Below are 16,503 nucleotides of genomic sequence, written 5' to 3' on the forward strand. Positions count from 1 at the left end.
CCGTGCTTTGGGTGGGCTCGGCCAGCACTCCAGTGCCAAGCCAACACAGCCAACCCCAGCTGAGGGCCTTCTGAACCTACACTCCTCTCTGTTTCTGACATAGCACCCTTGCCCCTTAGATATGCAAATACTTACAGTGTAGCTATTATGGGCTGGCTACACAGCTCAGTGTGTAAAGTCTTGTCACCAAGCCTGGGATCTGAGCTTCGTTCCTGGACCTGCGAGGAGGAGAAAGAGAGAGCAACTCCTGAAAGCTGTTGTCTGGCCTCCACATGTGCTCCAAAGCGCACACACACACACACACACACAGACACAAACATGAATCACAGTATAAATGTAATATACGTAGAATTGTGTGCATGGAGGGAGATAAGAAAGGGTAATTGGGGGTGAATATGATTAAAATATATACATATGGGTGAAATTGTCAAAGAATAAATTTTTAAAATTGTAACCGTGTATAGATGAACACGTATGTTAAACTTCCTATTTATATACAGGTACATACATGTGAGTACATATGCACACGTATATGCGATGCAAACAACGCAGTCTCCTGTGAAAAGGAGGGTCTGAGGGGCTGGAGAGCTCAGTCAGGAAAGTGTGCACTGTGCAAACACAAGGAGTTCAGACCCCAGAACCCACGTGAAAAGTGAGGTGTGGCAGTGCCGCCAAAACCCACCTATGATCCCAGTGTGTGGATCGCGCAGACGGGGGGACTCCGGGCTCACTGGACACGCAGTCTCGCCAAATGGGGGCCCGTCAGCCTCAGTGAGAGCGCTTGGCTTGAAAATTACGGTGCAGAGCTGAAGTGTCCTCATGCCTCCTCCCCGTGCATGCACACATGCGCACACACGAGCATCATATACATGCCTACATGTAAGCACACACAGACGTGCAAAGGCCAGAGTACTTTCCGTAAGGCTGGGGACACCGACACTGACATGGAAGGAGAGTGTCCTGTTTGGTGTCAGGCCAGTGTAGAAGGCAGCTCTCAGTCCTCGGCCATCACAGTTCCGTTCAAGTGACAAGTGGAGGGCGGGCATTTGCTGGGGTCTTCGCACCGCCTTGGGATCCCGAGGCGCCAGAAGAACATCTGTTTGGGTTTCTGTGTTCCTGTTGTCTCAAGCCACCCACGGTCTGAGAGGTCAGAGCAGAAATGGCATCAGGGATGGCCACCCTCCTCTGCTCAAGAAAACTCTGGGCAGGGTGCCTGAGCGGCCTGCACCGCCTCACAGCGCTGGTGTGAGCTGGTGTGAGCAGAACCTTCCAGGCTCCAGCAATCTCCTACCAAGACATTTACATATATGTAAATAAAGAACCCAGCAAGAAAGCACAAACGGGAGCTAAGCCACCAGCGGGCCAGAGAAAATTCCAGTGTGGGAATCTGAATTCTAGCATATTTTCTTTGTTTCCAGACAAACCCCTTTTTGCCTTGGCACCTCACTCAGCAGCTTCATAAAGGTGATGGCCGGGGACGGTCACAGCCATGAAAACAAGAAACTGCTCCTAAAGTAAGAGCACAGAGCACAGACGGAGACTCAGGAGACACAGTCAAAGCAGTTAAAATCTGCCTCCCCGTGAAGATGACACACCCAGAAAGTCCACGTGTGCGTAGTTCCCAGGCATGCTTCAAAACCAACTTCCTGGCGTCGGAATTTGCTGGAAGGGCTGGGAGGCTTGCCAGCAAGTCCATCAAAGTTCATTTAGATTTGCATTTTCCCTGTGTGTGACAAGCTTTTTAGTAAACAGGCTCTCCAAGGCTGTCAGTCCAGGGGAGTGTTCCTCGCCATGTCTCAGCAGCATTCGCTTGCTGAGTTCAGGCCTGGCAGAGCCACCCGGGCAGCGTCTCTCCTCCTGGTACGGCCTTCTTTGGGTTCGGATATCCATTCTTTCTCTAGCTTGAACTTTTCATTAGAGAGTCGCTGCAATTAATAAAATAAAAAATCCCCCTTTTAATTCCGCTTCCTTTGGCCGGGAGTTCTCTGTACCTTATTTTTTATTTTGCTTGGTTTTCTTTTGGTTTTGTCTTGTTTGTTTGTTTTTTGAGTCAGGGTTTCTCTGTGTAGGGTTTCTCATTTCTAAGTACATAAGCAACTAGGCCCACAGAACTCCCTCAAGAGAGGCTGTATACTGCTGCAAATGGACTTTCTTTTGCAAAAAAATACATTTTTATCTTGTCGCATTAAGGGTAGTTTAGCTCACATAGGCCAGCTTCTATTTCCAGAGACGCCAGATGACAGCAAGGAAAAGCTTGCTTGTGTCAGGGTTGTGTCATGGTCAGTCCTGCAGCCCCTGGCCAGCTGTGGTCTTCTGTTAGCCGATTTCATGCTGCTTCTCTTTCGGGACTAGCAACCACCGTGAGTGCCCAGGGCCGGCAGTGGAGTCTCACAACGAGAGGATAACCATGACTCTCTCTGCTTCTGAAGAAACAGGTCCCTAGAGCCGGGTGCCAGGTTCTGGCCTGGTGATGTGGTTATCATTTACCACCCGAACAGCCCCGGAACCTCTCATTCTAACGCCAGTAGCACTTTCTTTTTCCAAGGAGTTGAGAAGGCCAGGACACGGTCTGACAACTGGGCCCAAAGCTGAAGCAGCTGTCACTTGGCTGTTGCCCCCATTTGCTATGAATATTAATTTTTCCTGGTTTGAGGATTCTGTGAATTATACTGGAATTTCCCGTTCTTAATATAGACACAAGCAATACTTAATTTTTTTTTTTGAGACTGGGATTCTCTATGTAGTTTGAAGGTAGCCTCAAATTCATGATCCCCCTACCTCAGCCTCCTGTATGCTGGATTTACAGACATGTATCACCACACCTGGCTCCTATTTTTGCTTATATTTAGAAATGTGAACCGTTTTCTGTTGGGCTCTGAAACTGTGGAAGAAGCAAAGCATGTTCCAGAGTATAAAACTTTACCAGCAGTTGTAACTTTGGTTTTTCTGGTGTTTTGGTTGGTTTGTTTGTTTTGAGGCAGGGATAGGCCGCCTAACTACCTCAGATTTGCAACCCTCCTTTGTTTTTGTGTCCGAGACAGAATCCTACCGTGTAGACCAGGCTGGCCTCGGACTCCTCGTGCTGGGATTAAAGCCTTGCTCCACCAGGCCTGGCCTGCAAACACGGCCTATTTATTTATTTACGTGTGTGAGGGCATCTGGCTGTGTGTGCACTCACACACATCATGGGGCATTGTGGGAGGACAGCTCTGATCTCCGCCTCTACCACGTGGTTCTGGAGATCAAACTGCAAGTCATCAGGCTTGGTGACAAAGCGCCCTTCCCACGGAGCTGCCTCAGCCCTGGGATAGACTGTGTGCCTGCAAGCCTTCCCAGCAGGCCTCTGTGAGAGATGCAAGCAATCTCGAGTCCTTCAGAGCTGTGCGAGCGTTTGCTCTCTCAGCCTTCGTAGGGCCGGGTGTGACTGTGGGAAATGCTTGTTCTTAGGAAAGCAGGTGAGCGGGTCTGAGCCTTTGCCATGTTCAAATGCTGTCCTCCGCAGCTTCCCACTGTGTGTCTTCAAAGGACCCCTGCCAGGGGTTGACTGTTCATGGAAACCACAGCCAGTGGCTCAGGCTCTTCCTTCAGCCACGCCCCGCAAGCCGATGAAGGAGTCTGCACCAAGGCTATTGGCTCTCCTCCAGCTCCCCCGAAAATGTCCTTGCACACCAAACAAGGGTGTGACCCGTCTCTCCTTTGCCTGTTTTCCCTCCCCCACCCCCCACTTTTGCTTGATTCTTTACCTTCTGACAGTTGACAGTTAATGTACGTCAAGACCCCGGTTTGGCCCTAGAGGGAGACCTGGATGAATGCAGACACACAGACTGGTGACAACAGTTCAGCTTATGGTATGTGGGTGCGTCTAAGCCTCTGGGATTTGATCAGGCCTGGTTCTCGGACCCCCGCCCCCACTCCTCAACCGCTTTGCTAATACTCAACATCCTCTTGCGCAGGGGAGGGGGATCTGAGGAGACCGATCAGAGGGAGAGCACTGCTCAAAAAATACTTGGCATTTGAAGAACAGTGAACTCACCCAGCAAATGCCGCTGCTTAAAAGAAAGGCTCTGAGCCCTTCTAGAAGGTTCGCTTGTTTACAGTTCGCAGAAACGTGTTAATATGAACATGCTTTTCTGGTTTCACTGCGGTTTTGCCAAAGACAGCGAGGTGGTCAGTACCTCCCACAGAAATGCAAATGACGTGGACTGCACTGTTTTCTCCTTCACGGACCCCGAGGTCAGAGACGAGAAAGTGTTTCTCTGGTTTTAACATCATTCGTGTGTGTGTGTGTGTGTGTGTGTGTGCGCGCGTGTGTGCGCGTGTGCGTGTCTGCACGCGTGCACTCGAACACGAGTGCAGGTACGTTGGTAGGGGGCATCCCGGTCTTCCATCTTGTTTGAAACAAGGTTTTGTTGTTTCTTGTTTTGTATGTTGGGTCCTTGAGCTGCCTCGGGCGTTCTCCTGCCTCTACTGAGACTTTGGTCACACAGTGCTTGGCTTACGTGTGTTCTGGTGATTTGAGCTTAAACCCTCAGGTTTGTGTGACAAGCCCCTTACCCGCTGAGCCTCCGTCTCCAGTCCTCAACGTCACTGTCATTTAAAACTGCAGTGTGCCATGGATGTCCTTAACACAAATGGATGCAGGATGGTGCTCACAAACAGAAGGCCATGGCAGAAAGCACCCACAGTCCTTTGGGGTTCTGAAGGCAGAATTCCATGCGGGTGTTCTCATACACCCTGCCCCACAAGACTGTGGGCACAGAGCTTCCAGGGGTACACAGGGCACCCCTCCTGCAGCCAGGCCTCGGAGTTCAGATGTCCACGCCCAAGCCCGTGGGCGCAGGCTCAGCTCTGCTCTGTCCAGGGACCTCGGAACTACAGTCCCTTCCCAAACTGCCCGCGGCGTCCTGTCAACAGAGCAGCATGTGGCCTCTAAACAGATCTCTAGTTAAGCCTCCTCAGGAGGGACGCCAGGAAAGCTGCGGCTCCTTCCGCCTTCACAGAACGCCTCCCTGCAGAGCATCCCCTTAGTTCCTAAGACAAGTCACAAGGGGAAGGCACACCCCCCCGGCAGCCAGTCCTGCGACCTTGACTCTGAGGGCCAAGCTCACCCTCTCTGGGAGGACCCGGAGCCTTAAGCAAGAGCGCCAGCCTACGTGACTCAAACATACCATCTTCCTCTTTCATAAGCAGTCACGTGGTGAGCTACAATTACAATTCCTGCCTTGTCTGTGCGAACTGCAGACGCATTGCCTCACCCCAGAAACCCCGCTCCTGTGTGGAGGAGGCTGCAACTCTGGCAGCAGCAGCCGCTTTGGACCGGATCCAGCTTCAGTCTGCGCCGGGAGGGAGGGCGGTGGGGGGAAGGCGGAAACAAAGCTATGTTTACTTAGCATGCATCGATTAAAAAAAAAAGAAAGAAAAAACAGCCAAACTGCTGCGGAGTTCCACCAGCGGCTGTGACACAGGGCAAGGACCTGCCGCCCCGGATCCAGGACCTGCCTTGACCCCCGGAGCCGGCTTGCTCTTTATGGCCCGGCAGGCCAGATCTGAAACAGCCTTTCCGTTTTCCAGCAGGCAGGCATCTCTAGTGGGGAAGTTCGAACAGTCGAGTTTCGACATGAAGCCGGGGGTGTGAAATACAAAGGAAATGCCGGTCTTGAGAAGTGGAGCTCCAGTTCAGCATTTCTCAAGGCAGACATTATACCTCAGTAATTCTATTTTGGGCGCCCGCTGGCAGGTGAACCGGGTGTGAGCAGGCCACGCTTTCACGCAGCCTTCTGCCTTGTTTTAGTGTTTCAGCGTCTTGCCCAGGGGGGACCATCCCTCAGGGCAGCGAGATGGCTGCAGAGAGGGCAGCGTCATCTCCTCCACTCAGTATCTCCACGAGCAAAACCACACGCTCACACGAGTGGCACAGGGTCTTGGAGGAGAGTGACCAGACTGGCAGGTCCTGGAACAGGTGCCCAAACCAGCTGGCACCAGCTGCTTCTGGGAATGGATCCGGGTAGGCCCCATTCCAGGCTTGGAGAGGGCAAGGCAGGCTTGTGACTGGAACGGGAGAGGGGAGCCCTTGACACAGGTGTGCCTTCTGTGGAAAGCCCCTGAGACGTTCAAGGTTAGCCCGTGGCCGCCCCTGGCACCTGGCGGTAAGCTTTCCGTGCCACCTCCAACAGGTTTGTTCTTGTGCTCAGACAGCTCCCTGGGCCGTCTCTCATGAGGCGTGTTTCCTCTTGTGGCTATTCTTTGAAGCAACCTGGCATTTTCAATGGCAGCAACCAGAGAGAAACGTCAGCAGATTTTTTTTCCCTCCCTTTTCAATCCGGTCCTAGGAAAGATAATGTAATTAGCACCCTGTTCTCCCCACACTTAACCGGCTCACTCCAGTCTTGGGGAGAGCAGCAGGGCCCCTGTTGTTTACCACAGGAGCGGCTCTTACCCAGAGCCAACTGAGCGTGTAGGTGCCAAATGAGAGGGTCAGCCTGACTGACCGGCCACAGCCATTACCTGTGCCTGCTCACTATCAAAGCGGGCAGCCCGCAGTGCCCACGGGGGAAGGGCGCAGCGAGACAAGGCGGCCGACAGCCGGGTGGGCCCACAAGGAGCCAAGTCCAGCCGCCCGCGCACGCCTTGGGCGCTCGGCGAGCACCCTGTGCCCGGAGCCGGCCACTCCAGCCTGGGCCCGGGCGGAGGCGGCGAGGCAGTGCCCGCGAGTCGGAGCCCGGGGGCGGGCCGTGCGCCGTGACGCGGCGCGCCGCAGAGCCCGGATCCCTGGAATGTGCACTAGCTCGGCGCCGCCGCGCGCCGGGCACGCTTGTGCGGAGCGTGCGCAGTGGCTGCGTCCCCGGCCCACGTCACGCGTCCCCTGCGCAGACCTCCAGAAGACGTTGGGGCGGCGGCGCCCAGGGCCCCGGCGAGCCCGGGGGCTGTGCATCCTCGCTGCCGTGCACGCGCAAAGGGGGCCGGGCCGGCGTGAGCGCACCGGGCGCGCGGAGTTTGTGAAACTTAAAGGGGCAGCGGCGGCCAAGGCGGCTCCGTCCACCAGAGAGGGGCGAAGCGTGCGGACCGTGCGCGCCGGGCCTGGGCCGAGCCAGGCCGGCACAGGGGAGGCCCGAGGGGCGCCGCGCTGTGCTGCACACGCCAGGCGGGGCTGCCGGCCCCCAGGCCACCAAGCAGCTTCGCGCGTCCAATAAAGCACTTTGCGCGATTCACTCAAAAGAACCCGGCCGTGGGGTGGGGCGCCCTGGCAGGGTGAGGCGGGGGGGCAGCGCAGCAAGCCGCGGGGTGGTGCCGCGTGGACTCCCTGCGCGCCCGCGACCGAGAAAGGGAAGGAGCCGGGCGGCGCGCGCGGAGAGAGGGCGGGCGCACGGGGCCGCGCGCGCCGGAGAGGAGGGAGGAGAGGAGGAGGGAGGGGGCCGCGCAGGCGCCGTGCGGGGCTGTCGAAGAATCAAGTCTGTAGAAGTGGAGCGGCCGCGGCGGCAGCAGCAGCAGCAGCGGCGGCGGCGACAGCGCGGGAGCTCGGGCGCAGCGGGGGCCGAGCAGCGGCTGCGCGGGGGCCTGGGACCGAGGCGCACGCCGCCACGCGCGGGATGCCCCGCCGCTCGGGCTGAGCTGCCCCGGCGGCCGCCACGCGCGGCTCTGCGCGCCCGGCGCCACCGCGACCTGCTGCGCCCGCGGCCCGTCTTCGCCCCGGTCTGGAGGCCCGAGCCAGCGGCCCCGGCCGAGCCGCCCCGCCGCCCCGCCACCCGCGGGGACCTGCAGCCGCGCCCCGCCGCGCGCCCCGCCGCCCCTCGTGCCCCGGGGGCGCCGCGCGGGCGCCGCGCCGGCCCGGGCTCTGCCGCCGCCGCCTCGCCTGCGGCCGCCGCCGCCGCTGGTCGCGCAGACGCGGGCTTGGGGCGGCCGGCGCGCGCGCGCGGGGTCCGCGGGGGGCGGCGGCGTCCCCGGCTCGCCCGGCTCCTCCGGTGGCGGCGCGGCGGCCCGAGCGGACATGGCCGCGGCGGTGGCGGTGGCTGCCGCGTCCCGGCGCCAGTCGTGCTACCTGTGTGACCTGCCCCGCATGCCTTGGGCCATGATCTGGGACTTCACCGAGCCCGTGTGCCGCGGCTGCGTCAACTACGAGGGCGCCGACCGCGTGGAGTTCGTCATCGAGACAGCGCGCCAGCTCAAGCGGGCGCACGGCTGCTTCCCCGAGGGCCGCTCGCCCACCGGCGCGCCGACCCCGGCCGCCAAGCCGCCTCCGCTGTCGGCCAAGGACCTCCTGCTGCAGCCGCCGCCTCAGCTGGGCCACGCGGGCGCCGAGTCCGCGCGCGCGCAGGCCCTGGAGCGCTACCCGCTGGCGCCGGAGCGGGCCCAGCGCCTGGCCGCCGACTTCGGCGGGCGGGCCGGCCCGGGCCTCCCGCCGGCCTCCGCGCCGTCGGCTGCGCCTGCCAACGGCATTCTGGTGCCCAACGGCTTCTCCAAGCTGGAGGAGCCGCCCGAGCTGAACCGCCAGAGCCCAAATCCGCGGCGCGCGCACGCCGTGCCGCCCACCCTGGTGCCGCTGGTGAACGGCTCGGCCGCGCTGGGGCTGGGCGGGCGCGCGGCGGCCACGCTGGCCGCGGTGAGCGGGGCCCCGGGCCTGGGAGCGCAGCCCGCGGAGCTGGCCGGCCACAAGCGGCCGGCGTCTGTGTCGGGCGCGGTGGAGCACGAGGCGCGCGAGTCGGCCAAGGAGAAGGCGCCGCCCGCGCACCGCAGCCCGGCCGACGGCCTGGCTGGCGCCGCCGAGCTGGGCGCTGACGGCGCGGGCAAGGGCCGCGCGCCCGGGGAGCAGGACTGGGCCGGCCGGCCCAAGACGGTGCGCGACACGCTGCTGGCGCTGCACCAGCACGGCCACGCGGGGCCCTTCGAGAGCAAGTTCAAGAAGGAGCCGGCCCTGACTGCAGGCAGGTGGCGGGGTTTCGAGGCCGGCGGGGCCAGCGGGTCAGAAGCAGGTAGGGGCGGCTGTGGGGCCCCGGGCACGGAGCCTGAGGCGGCGCGCGTGCCGAGGGACTCGCTCGTACACGCGCGGCCCCCCGCCTCGGCCCAGGCTCGGCAGACAGCCGACTTCCTGGTCGCCCTAGGCGGACCTGGCGGCAACGTGGTTCCCCTGCTGAACCAGCCCGGCGGGGCCGAGCGCGAGCAGGCGCGCGGGGTTCTCCTGCCCCAGCACATTCCTGCGCGGAAGCGCGAGGGCAGCGGTCACATGCGCCCCGGGGGGGTGTCCCAGGCGGGCACGCTCGCGTGACCCGGCTCAGAGCCCCTCGTCGGGCCGGGCCGGGTGCGGCCCCCGGAGCACCCCGCTAACCCCCCTCCTCTCCCGCCCTCTCCAGTGGCAAGGACGGCGCGGAAAAGGAAGCCTTCTCCAGAGCCCGAGGGCGAGGCCGGCCCCCCCAAGATGAACGGTGAGGCCCAGCCGTGGCTGTCCACCGCCGCCGAGGGCCTCAAGATCCCCATCACCCCCACGTCCTCCTTCGTGTCTCCGCCGCCCCCCACCGCCTCTCCTCATTCCAACCGGACCACGCCGCCCGAGGCGGCCCAGAACGGCCAGTCCCCCATGGCCGCCCTCATCCTCGTGGCCGACAACGCCGGGGGCAGCCACGCCGCGAAGGACGCCGGCCTGGTTCACTCCACCGCGCGGAGGAACAGCAGCAGCCCGCCCTCCCCGTCCATGAACCAAAGAAGGCTGGGCCCCCGGGACGCGGGGGGCCCGGCCGGCGCCGCGGGACTGGAGCCGGCGCACGCCGCCAGCCTCCCGGACTCCTCGCTGGCCGCCAGCGCCCCCCTGTGCTGCACGCTGTGCCACGAACGGCTGGAGGACACCCACTTCGTGCAGTGCCCGTCGGTGCCCTCGCACAAGTTCTGCTTTCCCTGCTCCAGACAGAGCATCAAGCAGCAGGGCGCCAGCGGGGAGGTGTACTGCCCCAGCGGGGAGAAGTGCCCGCTCGTGGGCTCCAGCGTGCCCTGGGCCTTCATGCAGGGCGAGATCGCCACCATCCTCGCCGGAGACGTGAAGGTGAAGAAGGAGAGGGAGTCGTGACTTCCGCGCCCAGAGGAGCCCTGGCCGCCGCTACCGCAAACTTCCTGAACTGTATATAGACCTCCATATATATATATATAAAATATATATATCCAAGACAAGGGAAATGTACACTTCATAAACATGGCTGTATAATTTTGATTTTTTTGAATACATTGTGTTTCTATTTTTTTTTTTCTCTTGACGACAAAAGGTATGTACTTCAAAAGGCATTTTCCTCCTCTGTTAACGTTATTAGGCCGTCTGTGCTTGACTCCCGGTGACAGTTGCTGTTCTCTGTAGGCTGTGACTTGGCTGCTCTTTTTTTTTTTTTTTTTTTTTTTTTTTTTTTAAGAGCACTTGGCAAACAAATGCTTCTAGCTGTATTTGTATGCACTTATTTTAAGAAAAGAAAAAGAAAAGAAAAAAAGCCAAATACATTTTTCTGACCTTGTTAGATTGCCTTACTGTCTGTCATTCCCCACGGCTGGCCCTGTCTGTCTGGAGGCCAGTCTGGAGGAGAGGAGTGGAAGGGCAGGCTCTGAGGGACGTGCCCCTGGGAAGGCCGCCGCCCAGCGGGCCCCGGGGAGGGTGGGGACGCGGGGCTGCTTCAGCTCTCCGGTCAGACGGGCGCGCGACACTGTTTGGGCTCTGCTTTGGTTCTGGTTTCTGTGGAGGGCAGGCGCAGCCGAGCTGCAGGCCCCGGCTGCTGCAGGCCCTGAGGGCCCGGGGCCAGCTCTGCTCTGCTCTGCTCTGCTCTGCTCTGTGTCACTTGCCTGTCCTGTCCTTTTCGCCATTGTCGTCACCGTACCTGCACCCGGCTGTGCTGAGTGCTCATCGCCGCGTGTGCAATGACAGTTCCAGCCCCAGGGTGCCAGGAGCCCCGGGCGCATGCGTGGTGGGGCCACCTCAGGTGGAGGAAGCCTGCAGGCTTGCCTCGGGTGTCTGAGATGCTACGGGAGTGAAACCTGTTCTGGCGAACGGCGGACCCGGGGGCGGGGGGTGGGGGCGCCTCTGTTAGCCAGCCGCCTCACACTGTTTTTGGAGGCCAGTCTTCTGTGAACCGATTTCCCGGGCCGCTGTTTGCGCTGGTGAAGTGATGGTTTCTCTGATGTAAACAACAGGTCATTAGCTGCTAGCCTGGTGGAGCCTCCGTGGCGCTGGTCTCTGTGGGCTTTTCCTCTGTGCTGTTTTGGTTGACCGTCAACAGGAACACTGACATGCAGTGTCTGTGATTGGGCCTGTGGCTCTGTCATGGCCTCCCAGTGTGCTGCAGTCTGTGTGTTGCTCACAGCCTGGCTTCTGTTTTGGTTTGGAGATTTGGGTTATCCCCAGCTTGGGATCATTTCGAGGTACCTGGCTTTGTTTTGGAGGTGGTTTCTTTAGTAGTCCAGTTACCAACCCTTGGAAACCGGCAACAGTGCACCAAACACAGCATTTCTTGTCGTGTTTTCCCGAGTGGGCCTCGCCCTCCAGGTCCCTGGCCTCGTCATTGTGGTGTTACAGACAGGCCTGCCCGATAGACCGGGCCCTCCTTCCCGGGACTCCTAGCCCCCTGGTCTCCGAGGCAGAGGCACACAGAGAAAGTCAGTTTCACTTGCCCTTAAAGAGGAGGACACAGCTGTTGGTAGTGTAAATGTGTCTCTGAGCACTTTATTATAAACTGGAATTTGACCTCATAGAAGTTACAACTAGATTAGTCATTTGACCTAGTTTGCCGTGGCTGTCTGTAATCCCAACACAGATAAGGTCTCCCAAAACACGAATGAAGAACCATGCTGCCGAACGGGGGAAGTCTGTCCAGCTTCGGGAAAGGCCACCTGTGGTTGCTCTGTGCTGGCAGCAAAGGAGGCCAAACGGCCTGTTTTAGGGGGGCTGTGCCTCGGCCCGGCCTGGTGGGCTTGGGAAGCCTGGTGGCCAGTGTTGTCCTGGAGGGGGTGGGCAGGCTGGGAGGAGGCCTCCTGGGGCCTGCTCTGCAGCCTGGCGCGGGGACCTGGGTTGATCTTTTCTTGTCCTTGATGACATTGTTGTCCACAGCTGGGGAGAAACGTCAGATTCCCAGCACTGCCCCAGCGGTGGTTCTGATGCTCAACATTAGGGCGAGGGTTGTCGGTGGCCCCTCTTTTGCTTTAACCGTTTATAGAATGTAACAGCTCTAGTCAGTGTCTTTCACATGGCCTCACTCTGAAGTTCCAAGAGCGTACTCATGGTTTACAGCTTTTCTCTATACCTTTCCCTGGCCACCAAGTATTCTGAAAGTTTGCCACCTTTTAACCTTTACCCTTTTTTTTTTTTTTAAGTTGAAGGTGATACTTTTTCTATATATGATGAAACTCATGTCTACTGAAATAAGTGTAATCTTGGCTATCAACATTATATTTTAAAACCACGCTATGGAAATATCACCTACGTTCTGTCGTTTGTCAGATTTACAGTACTTTTTTTTTTCTTTTAGCATTAAATAAAAATAAAATTGGGAGCACTGAACGTTTTCCAAGGCCTTTTTTTTTTTTTCCAAACCACGATTAGGGTGGCCGTCACGTTACTAGACTGAAGGACAAGTGGGGTTGGTGGGGTTTGCAGGAGAGCAGATAAGAGCGCAGAGACGCGGCTCTTGGACAGAGAGGCTGGGGGAAAGGCCAGTGGGAGGGACGCAGATAAGATGGAGCAGAGTTCATCCGGAAGCACTTGTTTGATTTTCAGCGGGCAGCAGAGCCTGTCTCTTCAGGAGGGGGTCGGAAGGAGCAGGCTGGGGCCCTGAACTGCCTGTCCGACCTGGGCCTGCTCTTTGAAGACTTTTGTGATAACCGCCATGTTGGGCTGTAGGAAGTCCACTGCTGGTGGGGGGAGAGCTGTGGAATGAGGTGGAGGGAGGGCCACGTGGGGGGCTTGTTTGGCATGAGGCCCCAGGGGTGTGAACTGGTGTCCTCCACTACACAGCAGGCAGCTCCAGAGGGCGTGTGTTCTCATCTCTTGACCTGTGGCTGGGAAGACTTCAAGGCTATGACACACAGCAGACTCTGGGGAGGGGTCGGCCTGTGGCTTGGGAGGAGGCTGTTCTGTACATTTTTAATTTCTTTCATTTAGCACACTGAATGCATTTTTCAAAAACAGCAAACATGACTCTAATAACAAGAAGTAGACTAAGGTCAAGTTTGGTTTTCTTGGAAATGCTCATTTATTTTATTTTATTTTTTAGGGGCACAGTGTCCCTTGCAGAAGTCACTGAAAAATCTTAAGGGAACACCCTCCAAAGATAAAGACCAGTGACTGCATCCAGTTCTGCAGTTCAGTGACTAGATTCCTGGTGTGGGGAGGAAAGGGTTAAAAGGACTTGGGACTCGTGGGTCTAATTTATCATCTTGTTTGGTCGCTGAAGAGTGGAAGACCCAACTTCCTGATTGCGCATGCACTCCCTGAGCACAACGGTGAGTGTGGGTCACACGCTGGACCCAAGTCACACTCACCTGCGTCCCTTCTGTTCACGGGCAGCTAGTGAAGATGCTCTTCCTCGGTCACAGACCAAGGTCAGATGGTCAGGATGGAAATCGCATCCTCTCATCATCTCAGGTCCTACATGTAGCGCGTGGTTAAAACCCCTTCATGCCACTGCTTGGGCCCACAGTAGCAGAATTAAGTAGATCCCCAGGCTGTCAGTCAGGCATCCCTCCTCCTGTTCGGGGGCCAGGCTGCATCTTCAGGCAGCAGAAGGCCCTCCTCTGAGACACACAACCCGTGTAGCTCAGTAAGTTACATAAGGCTGGAAGGTGGACGTGACTGGGTTTGTGGATTAGACTGGATGTCCGAGTTCCCAGGTAAACTCTTTCTGGGCTGTCATGCCCGCCCCTGCTCATAATCAAGAATGTACAGGCTGAAGGAGTAGGTCAGCAGTGGGGTGCTTGCCTGACATGCCTGAGGCCCTGGGTTCAAGTCCCAGCCCTGCATAAACAAAACAAACAAAACAAAACTCACCAGTGACTTTTTAACCCAGCATGGTTCCCTCCTTCATGTCAGCCTGATTTAACACCACTTCCCTTTGATTTATTTCAAAAGTGTTACAGCTTTTTAAATTTAAATGAAATTATGTTGCAGGCTCTGTGTGTGTGTGTGTGTGTGTGTGTGTGTGTGTGTATTTAAATCACTGCATAGTGGGCCTCTTGGTGGGACTGAGAATATAAAAGAATCCACACATCAGGAAAGGTATTTTAGGGTAAATATACTGTAGAGACAAATAGTGATTTTGAATTATTTAGTCATGGTTTATAAATTAGGCTGTTACTTTCTTTTGAGCCCTGGAACTTGCTATGTAGACCAGGCTGGCCTCAACTCAAAAGAGATCTGCCTCCTGAATTCTAGGATTAACAGCATGTGACACCACACCTTGTGAAAAGTGTTCTTTTGAACGGTAAAATGACTATCAGCACGGTGTAGGGTTCTCCCGTGACTCCACCTTAATATGACTGGGGAAACAGGCTGGCCCCTGGAGCCGGCACTGGCGCACAGTCAGACCGCACGCCTCCAGTGGGAGTGGACCGTCCCAAGGTCATCTGAAACCCCTCCAGGGGATGGTCTGTCCTCCTCCGTTGGAATAGATCAGACCAAGATGACAGGATGCCCAGCGAGAATTGAGGGCACCAGGCTCTGGCTGCAGAACCGAGGCTGTGAACTACCCAGTGCGTCCTGTGGACGGTGACGCCGCCACATTTGAATATTTCTAAATATAGTGTGCGTTTTGGGCAAAATACCTTGTTACATAATCTGGAGAGCTCGGCCCTTGCCCACTCTTAGCAATCAGTCTAAGGAAGCCGGCAGCATCGCTAGCCTCGGCAGCATCATCGCAGGCGCAGATGAGTCAAGCTCTGCGGATGAGCGTGCAGGCAGCAACCTTAGCAGGCAGATATGTGGGTCACTGCGGATTCCTCTACCACTCGGAGAACGTCCTTCCTGCAGCAGCGCGGTGTCTTCTGGGCTGCACGCCTCGGCTGTCTCCAAAACAAACAGCATTTCAGCACGGCCAAGGGCCTCGGTCTAGCTTAACGTTTGGGGTACTGTTCTTTTTTTTAAAGTGAGCCACAATGATGTTCTTACTTCATGATTTTTAAGTACGCTATCACGAGATCTGCAGAAAACAGTGGAGTCCGGGATCCCCAGGCTTGGACCTCATGGCCACCTTGGATTGGGCGCAGGGGTGCGGTGGGGCGCGCCACGCTGGCCAGAACCTGTTTACCCCATCTCGTGCCACCACCAGCAATTCAGTTAGCCTTCGGGGCGATAAAAGATAAAGATTTATTGTGCCACACACACAACTGGAGTGGAAATTTCACAGGCAGGCAGGGTCGCCGTCGCTGTAACCAGCCCCCCCCCCCCCGTGGGGCCCGCGCCTTGAGCGGCAGCGTGGCTGGGAACCGTTAGGGGTCGGGGGCCGCGCGGTGTGTGGGGCTGAGCCCCCACCGGGAGCCCCCGCCCACGGCGCCGCGGCCGCCCTGACCCGGGCCGCGGGCCTGCTCACGGGCGTGCATGCGCACAAAGCTCGCGTGTGCAGGGCCGGTGGCCAGGCCTCGGGCATCAAAGCGGCCGCCGGCCTGGCCGCGGCTGCGCACAATCGCGGGGCCCGCGGGCGGGGTCGGCGCGGGCTCTGCCCTCTCCCGCCTGGCGTGGCAGCTTTGCAGGAGAAGCCGGGGCCGGGCCCACGGGGAGCACGCGGAGCCACACCCGCCGCGCGGAGGGCTTCCGCTCGGGGCCGCGGCCGGCGCCCGCCCCCTCCGCCCGCTGTGCCCCTCCCCGCGGGCGGCGCCCTGCCCGCCGGCTGCCGCGCCGGAACGAGCGCCCGCGCGCGAGCTGGCGCCCGCAGGAATGCGCGCGGGCCGGGCTGCGCGCGCTGCGCCAAGTAAAGGCACGGACTGGCCTGGCGGGGGCGCCGGGCCGGGGGTCCCACGCGGCTCCAGGCCGGCGGGCGCTGGGGGGCTCGGAGCTGCCCGACGTCGCTCCGGCCCGCGGGGTGTTAGGGCCGCGCTTCCATCCCGGGGCAGTGGCCAAGGGACGCCCGCGCCCGCGGAGCGCACGCCCGCGCACGCCGTGTTCAAAGTGCATTTGGAAAGCAAACCTCAGGACAAGTCGGTGCAGGGGCTCCGGAGTGTGCTCAGGCGCATGCGTCAGTGCGGAAAGACGTAAGGTGGGAGGAAGTGTTTGTGGTGCCACCCAGATAGCATCATCATCTTTTTCAATAACATTCTGTCGAGTGTGCAGCCGGACGCCTGGAATCCCAGCACTGAGGAGGCAGAAGGGTCATGAGTTCAAAACCAGCCTGGCCTCCATGGTGAATTCCTGTCTCAGAAGGAGTAAGGAGGGTGTGTGAGGTGAGGTTTCTCTCACAGCATCCTTGGAACAGCAGACTGCCCGTCCAGGGGACGCGCGGACCTCCCTGGTTCAGCCTGAGTGTAACAGCTTACATCGCCTTATCGGCGACTGCACCA

General features: G+C 58.6%; 2 protein-coding genes and 2 long non-coding RNA genes across 5 annotated transcripts; 2 read left to right on the forward strand and 2 right to left on the reverse strand.

Annotated features, from left to right (window-relative positions):
• Positions 1 to 3,269: 3,269 nt before the first annotated feature.
• On the forward strand, positions 3,270 to 6,607 carry LOC132656779 (uncharacterized). Its single transcript, XR_009594477.1, has 3 exons — positions 3,270 to 3,455; positions 3,754 to 3,848; positions 3,954 to 6,607. It is a non-coding gene; the product is annotated as an uncharacterized LOC132656779 (long non-coding RNA).
• Positions 6,608 to 7,209: 602 nt separating this feature from the next.
• LOC132657000 (laforin-like) lies at positions 7,210 to 7,986 on the reverse strand. The gene has a single exon (XM_060393248.1). The coding sequence runs from the start codon at positions 7,984 to 7,986 to the stop codon at positions 7,210 to 7,212; it is 777 nt and encodes a 258-aa protein (XP_060249231.1).
• Irf2bp2 (interferon regulatory factor 2 binding protein 2) lies at positions 7,973 to 12,517 on the forward strand. The gene is made up of 2 exons (XM_021648309.2): positions 7,973 to 8,918; positions 9,345 to 12,517. The coding sequence occupies exons 1-2, from the start codon at positions 7,985 to 7,987 to the stop codon at positions 10,049 to 10,051; spliced, it is 1,641 nt and encodes a 546-aa protein (XP_021503984.1). The 5' UTR covers positions 7,973 to 7,984; the 3' UTR covers positions 10,052 to 12,517.
• Positions 12,518 to 13,020: 503 nt separating this feature from the next.
• LOC132656780 (uncharacterized) lies at positions 13,021 to 16,197 on the reverse strand. Of its 2 annotated transcripts, none has more exons than XR_009594479.1 (3): positions 16,134 to 16,197; positions 15,119 to 15,291; positions 13,021 to 15,016 (listed from the first exon to the last, which is right to left on the reverse strand). It is a non-coding gene; the product is annotated as an uncharacterized LOC132656780 (long non-coding RNA). The 2 variants fall into 2 exon arrangements; XR_009594478.1 differs by lacking the exon at positions 16,134 to 16,197 and having other exon boundaries at positions 13,028 to 13,969; positions 14,776 to 15,016; positions 15,119 to 15,806.
• Positions 16,198 to 16,503: the final 306 nt, after the last annotated feature.

Source organism: Meriones unguiculatus, chromosome 10 (genome assembly GCF_030254825.1).
Source record: "Meriones unguiculatus strain TT.TT164.6M chromosome 10, Bangor_MerUng_6.1, whole genome shotgun sequence".
In the NCBI taxonomy this organism is placed as follows: Eukaryota; Metazoa; Chordata; class Mammalia; order Rodentia; family Muridae; genus Meriones; species Meriones unguiculatus.

Excerpts from the sequence above, each read along its gene's own strand:
- Irf2bp2 (XM_021648309.2), top strand. The coding sequence starts at position 7,985 with ATGGCCGCGGCGGTGGCGGTGGCTGCCGCGTCCCGGCGCCAGTCGTGC. Across the intron at positions 8,919-9,344 it reads GGAGCCGGCCCTGACTGCAG|TGGCAAGGACGGCGCGGAAA; the intron begins GCAGGTGGCGGG and ends CGCCCTCTCCAG.
- LOC132657000 (XM_060393248.1), bottom strand. The coding sequence starts at position 7,986 with ATGTCCGCTCGGGCCGCCGCGCCGCCACCGGAGGAGCCGGGCGAGCCG.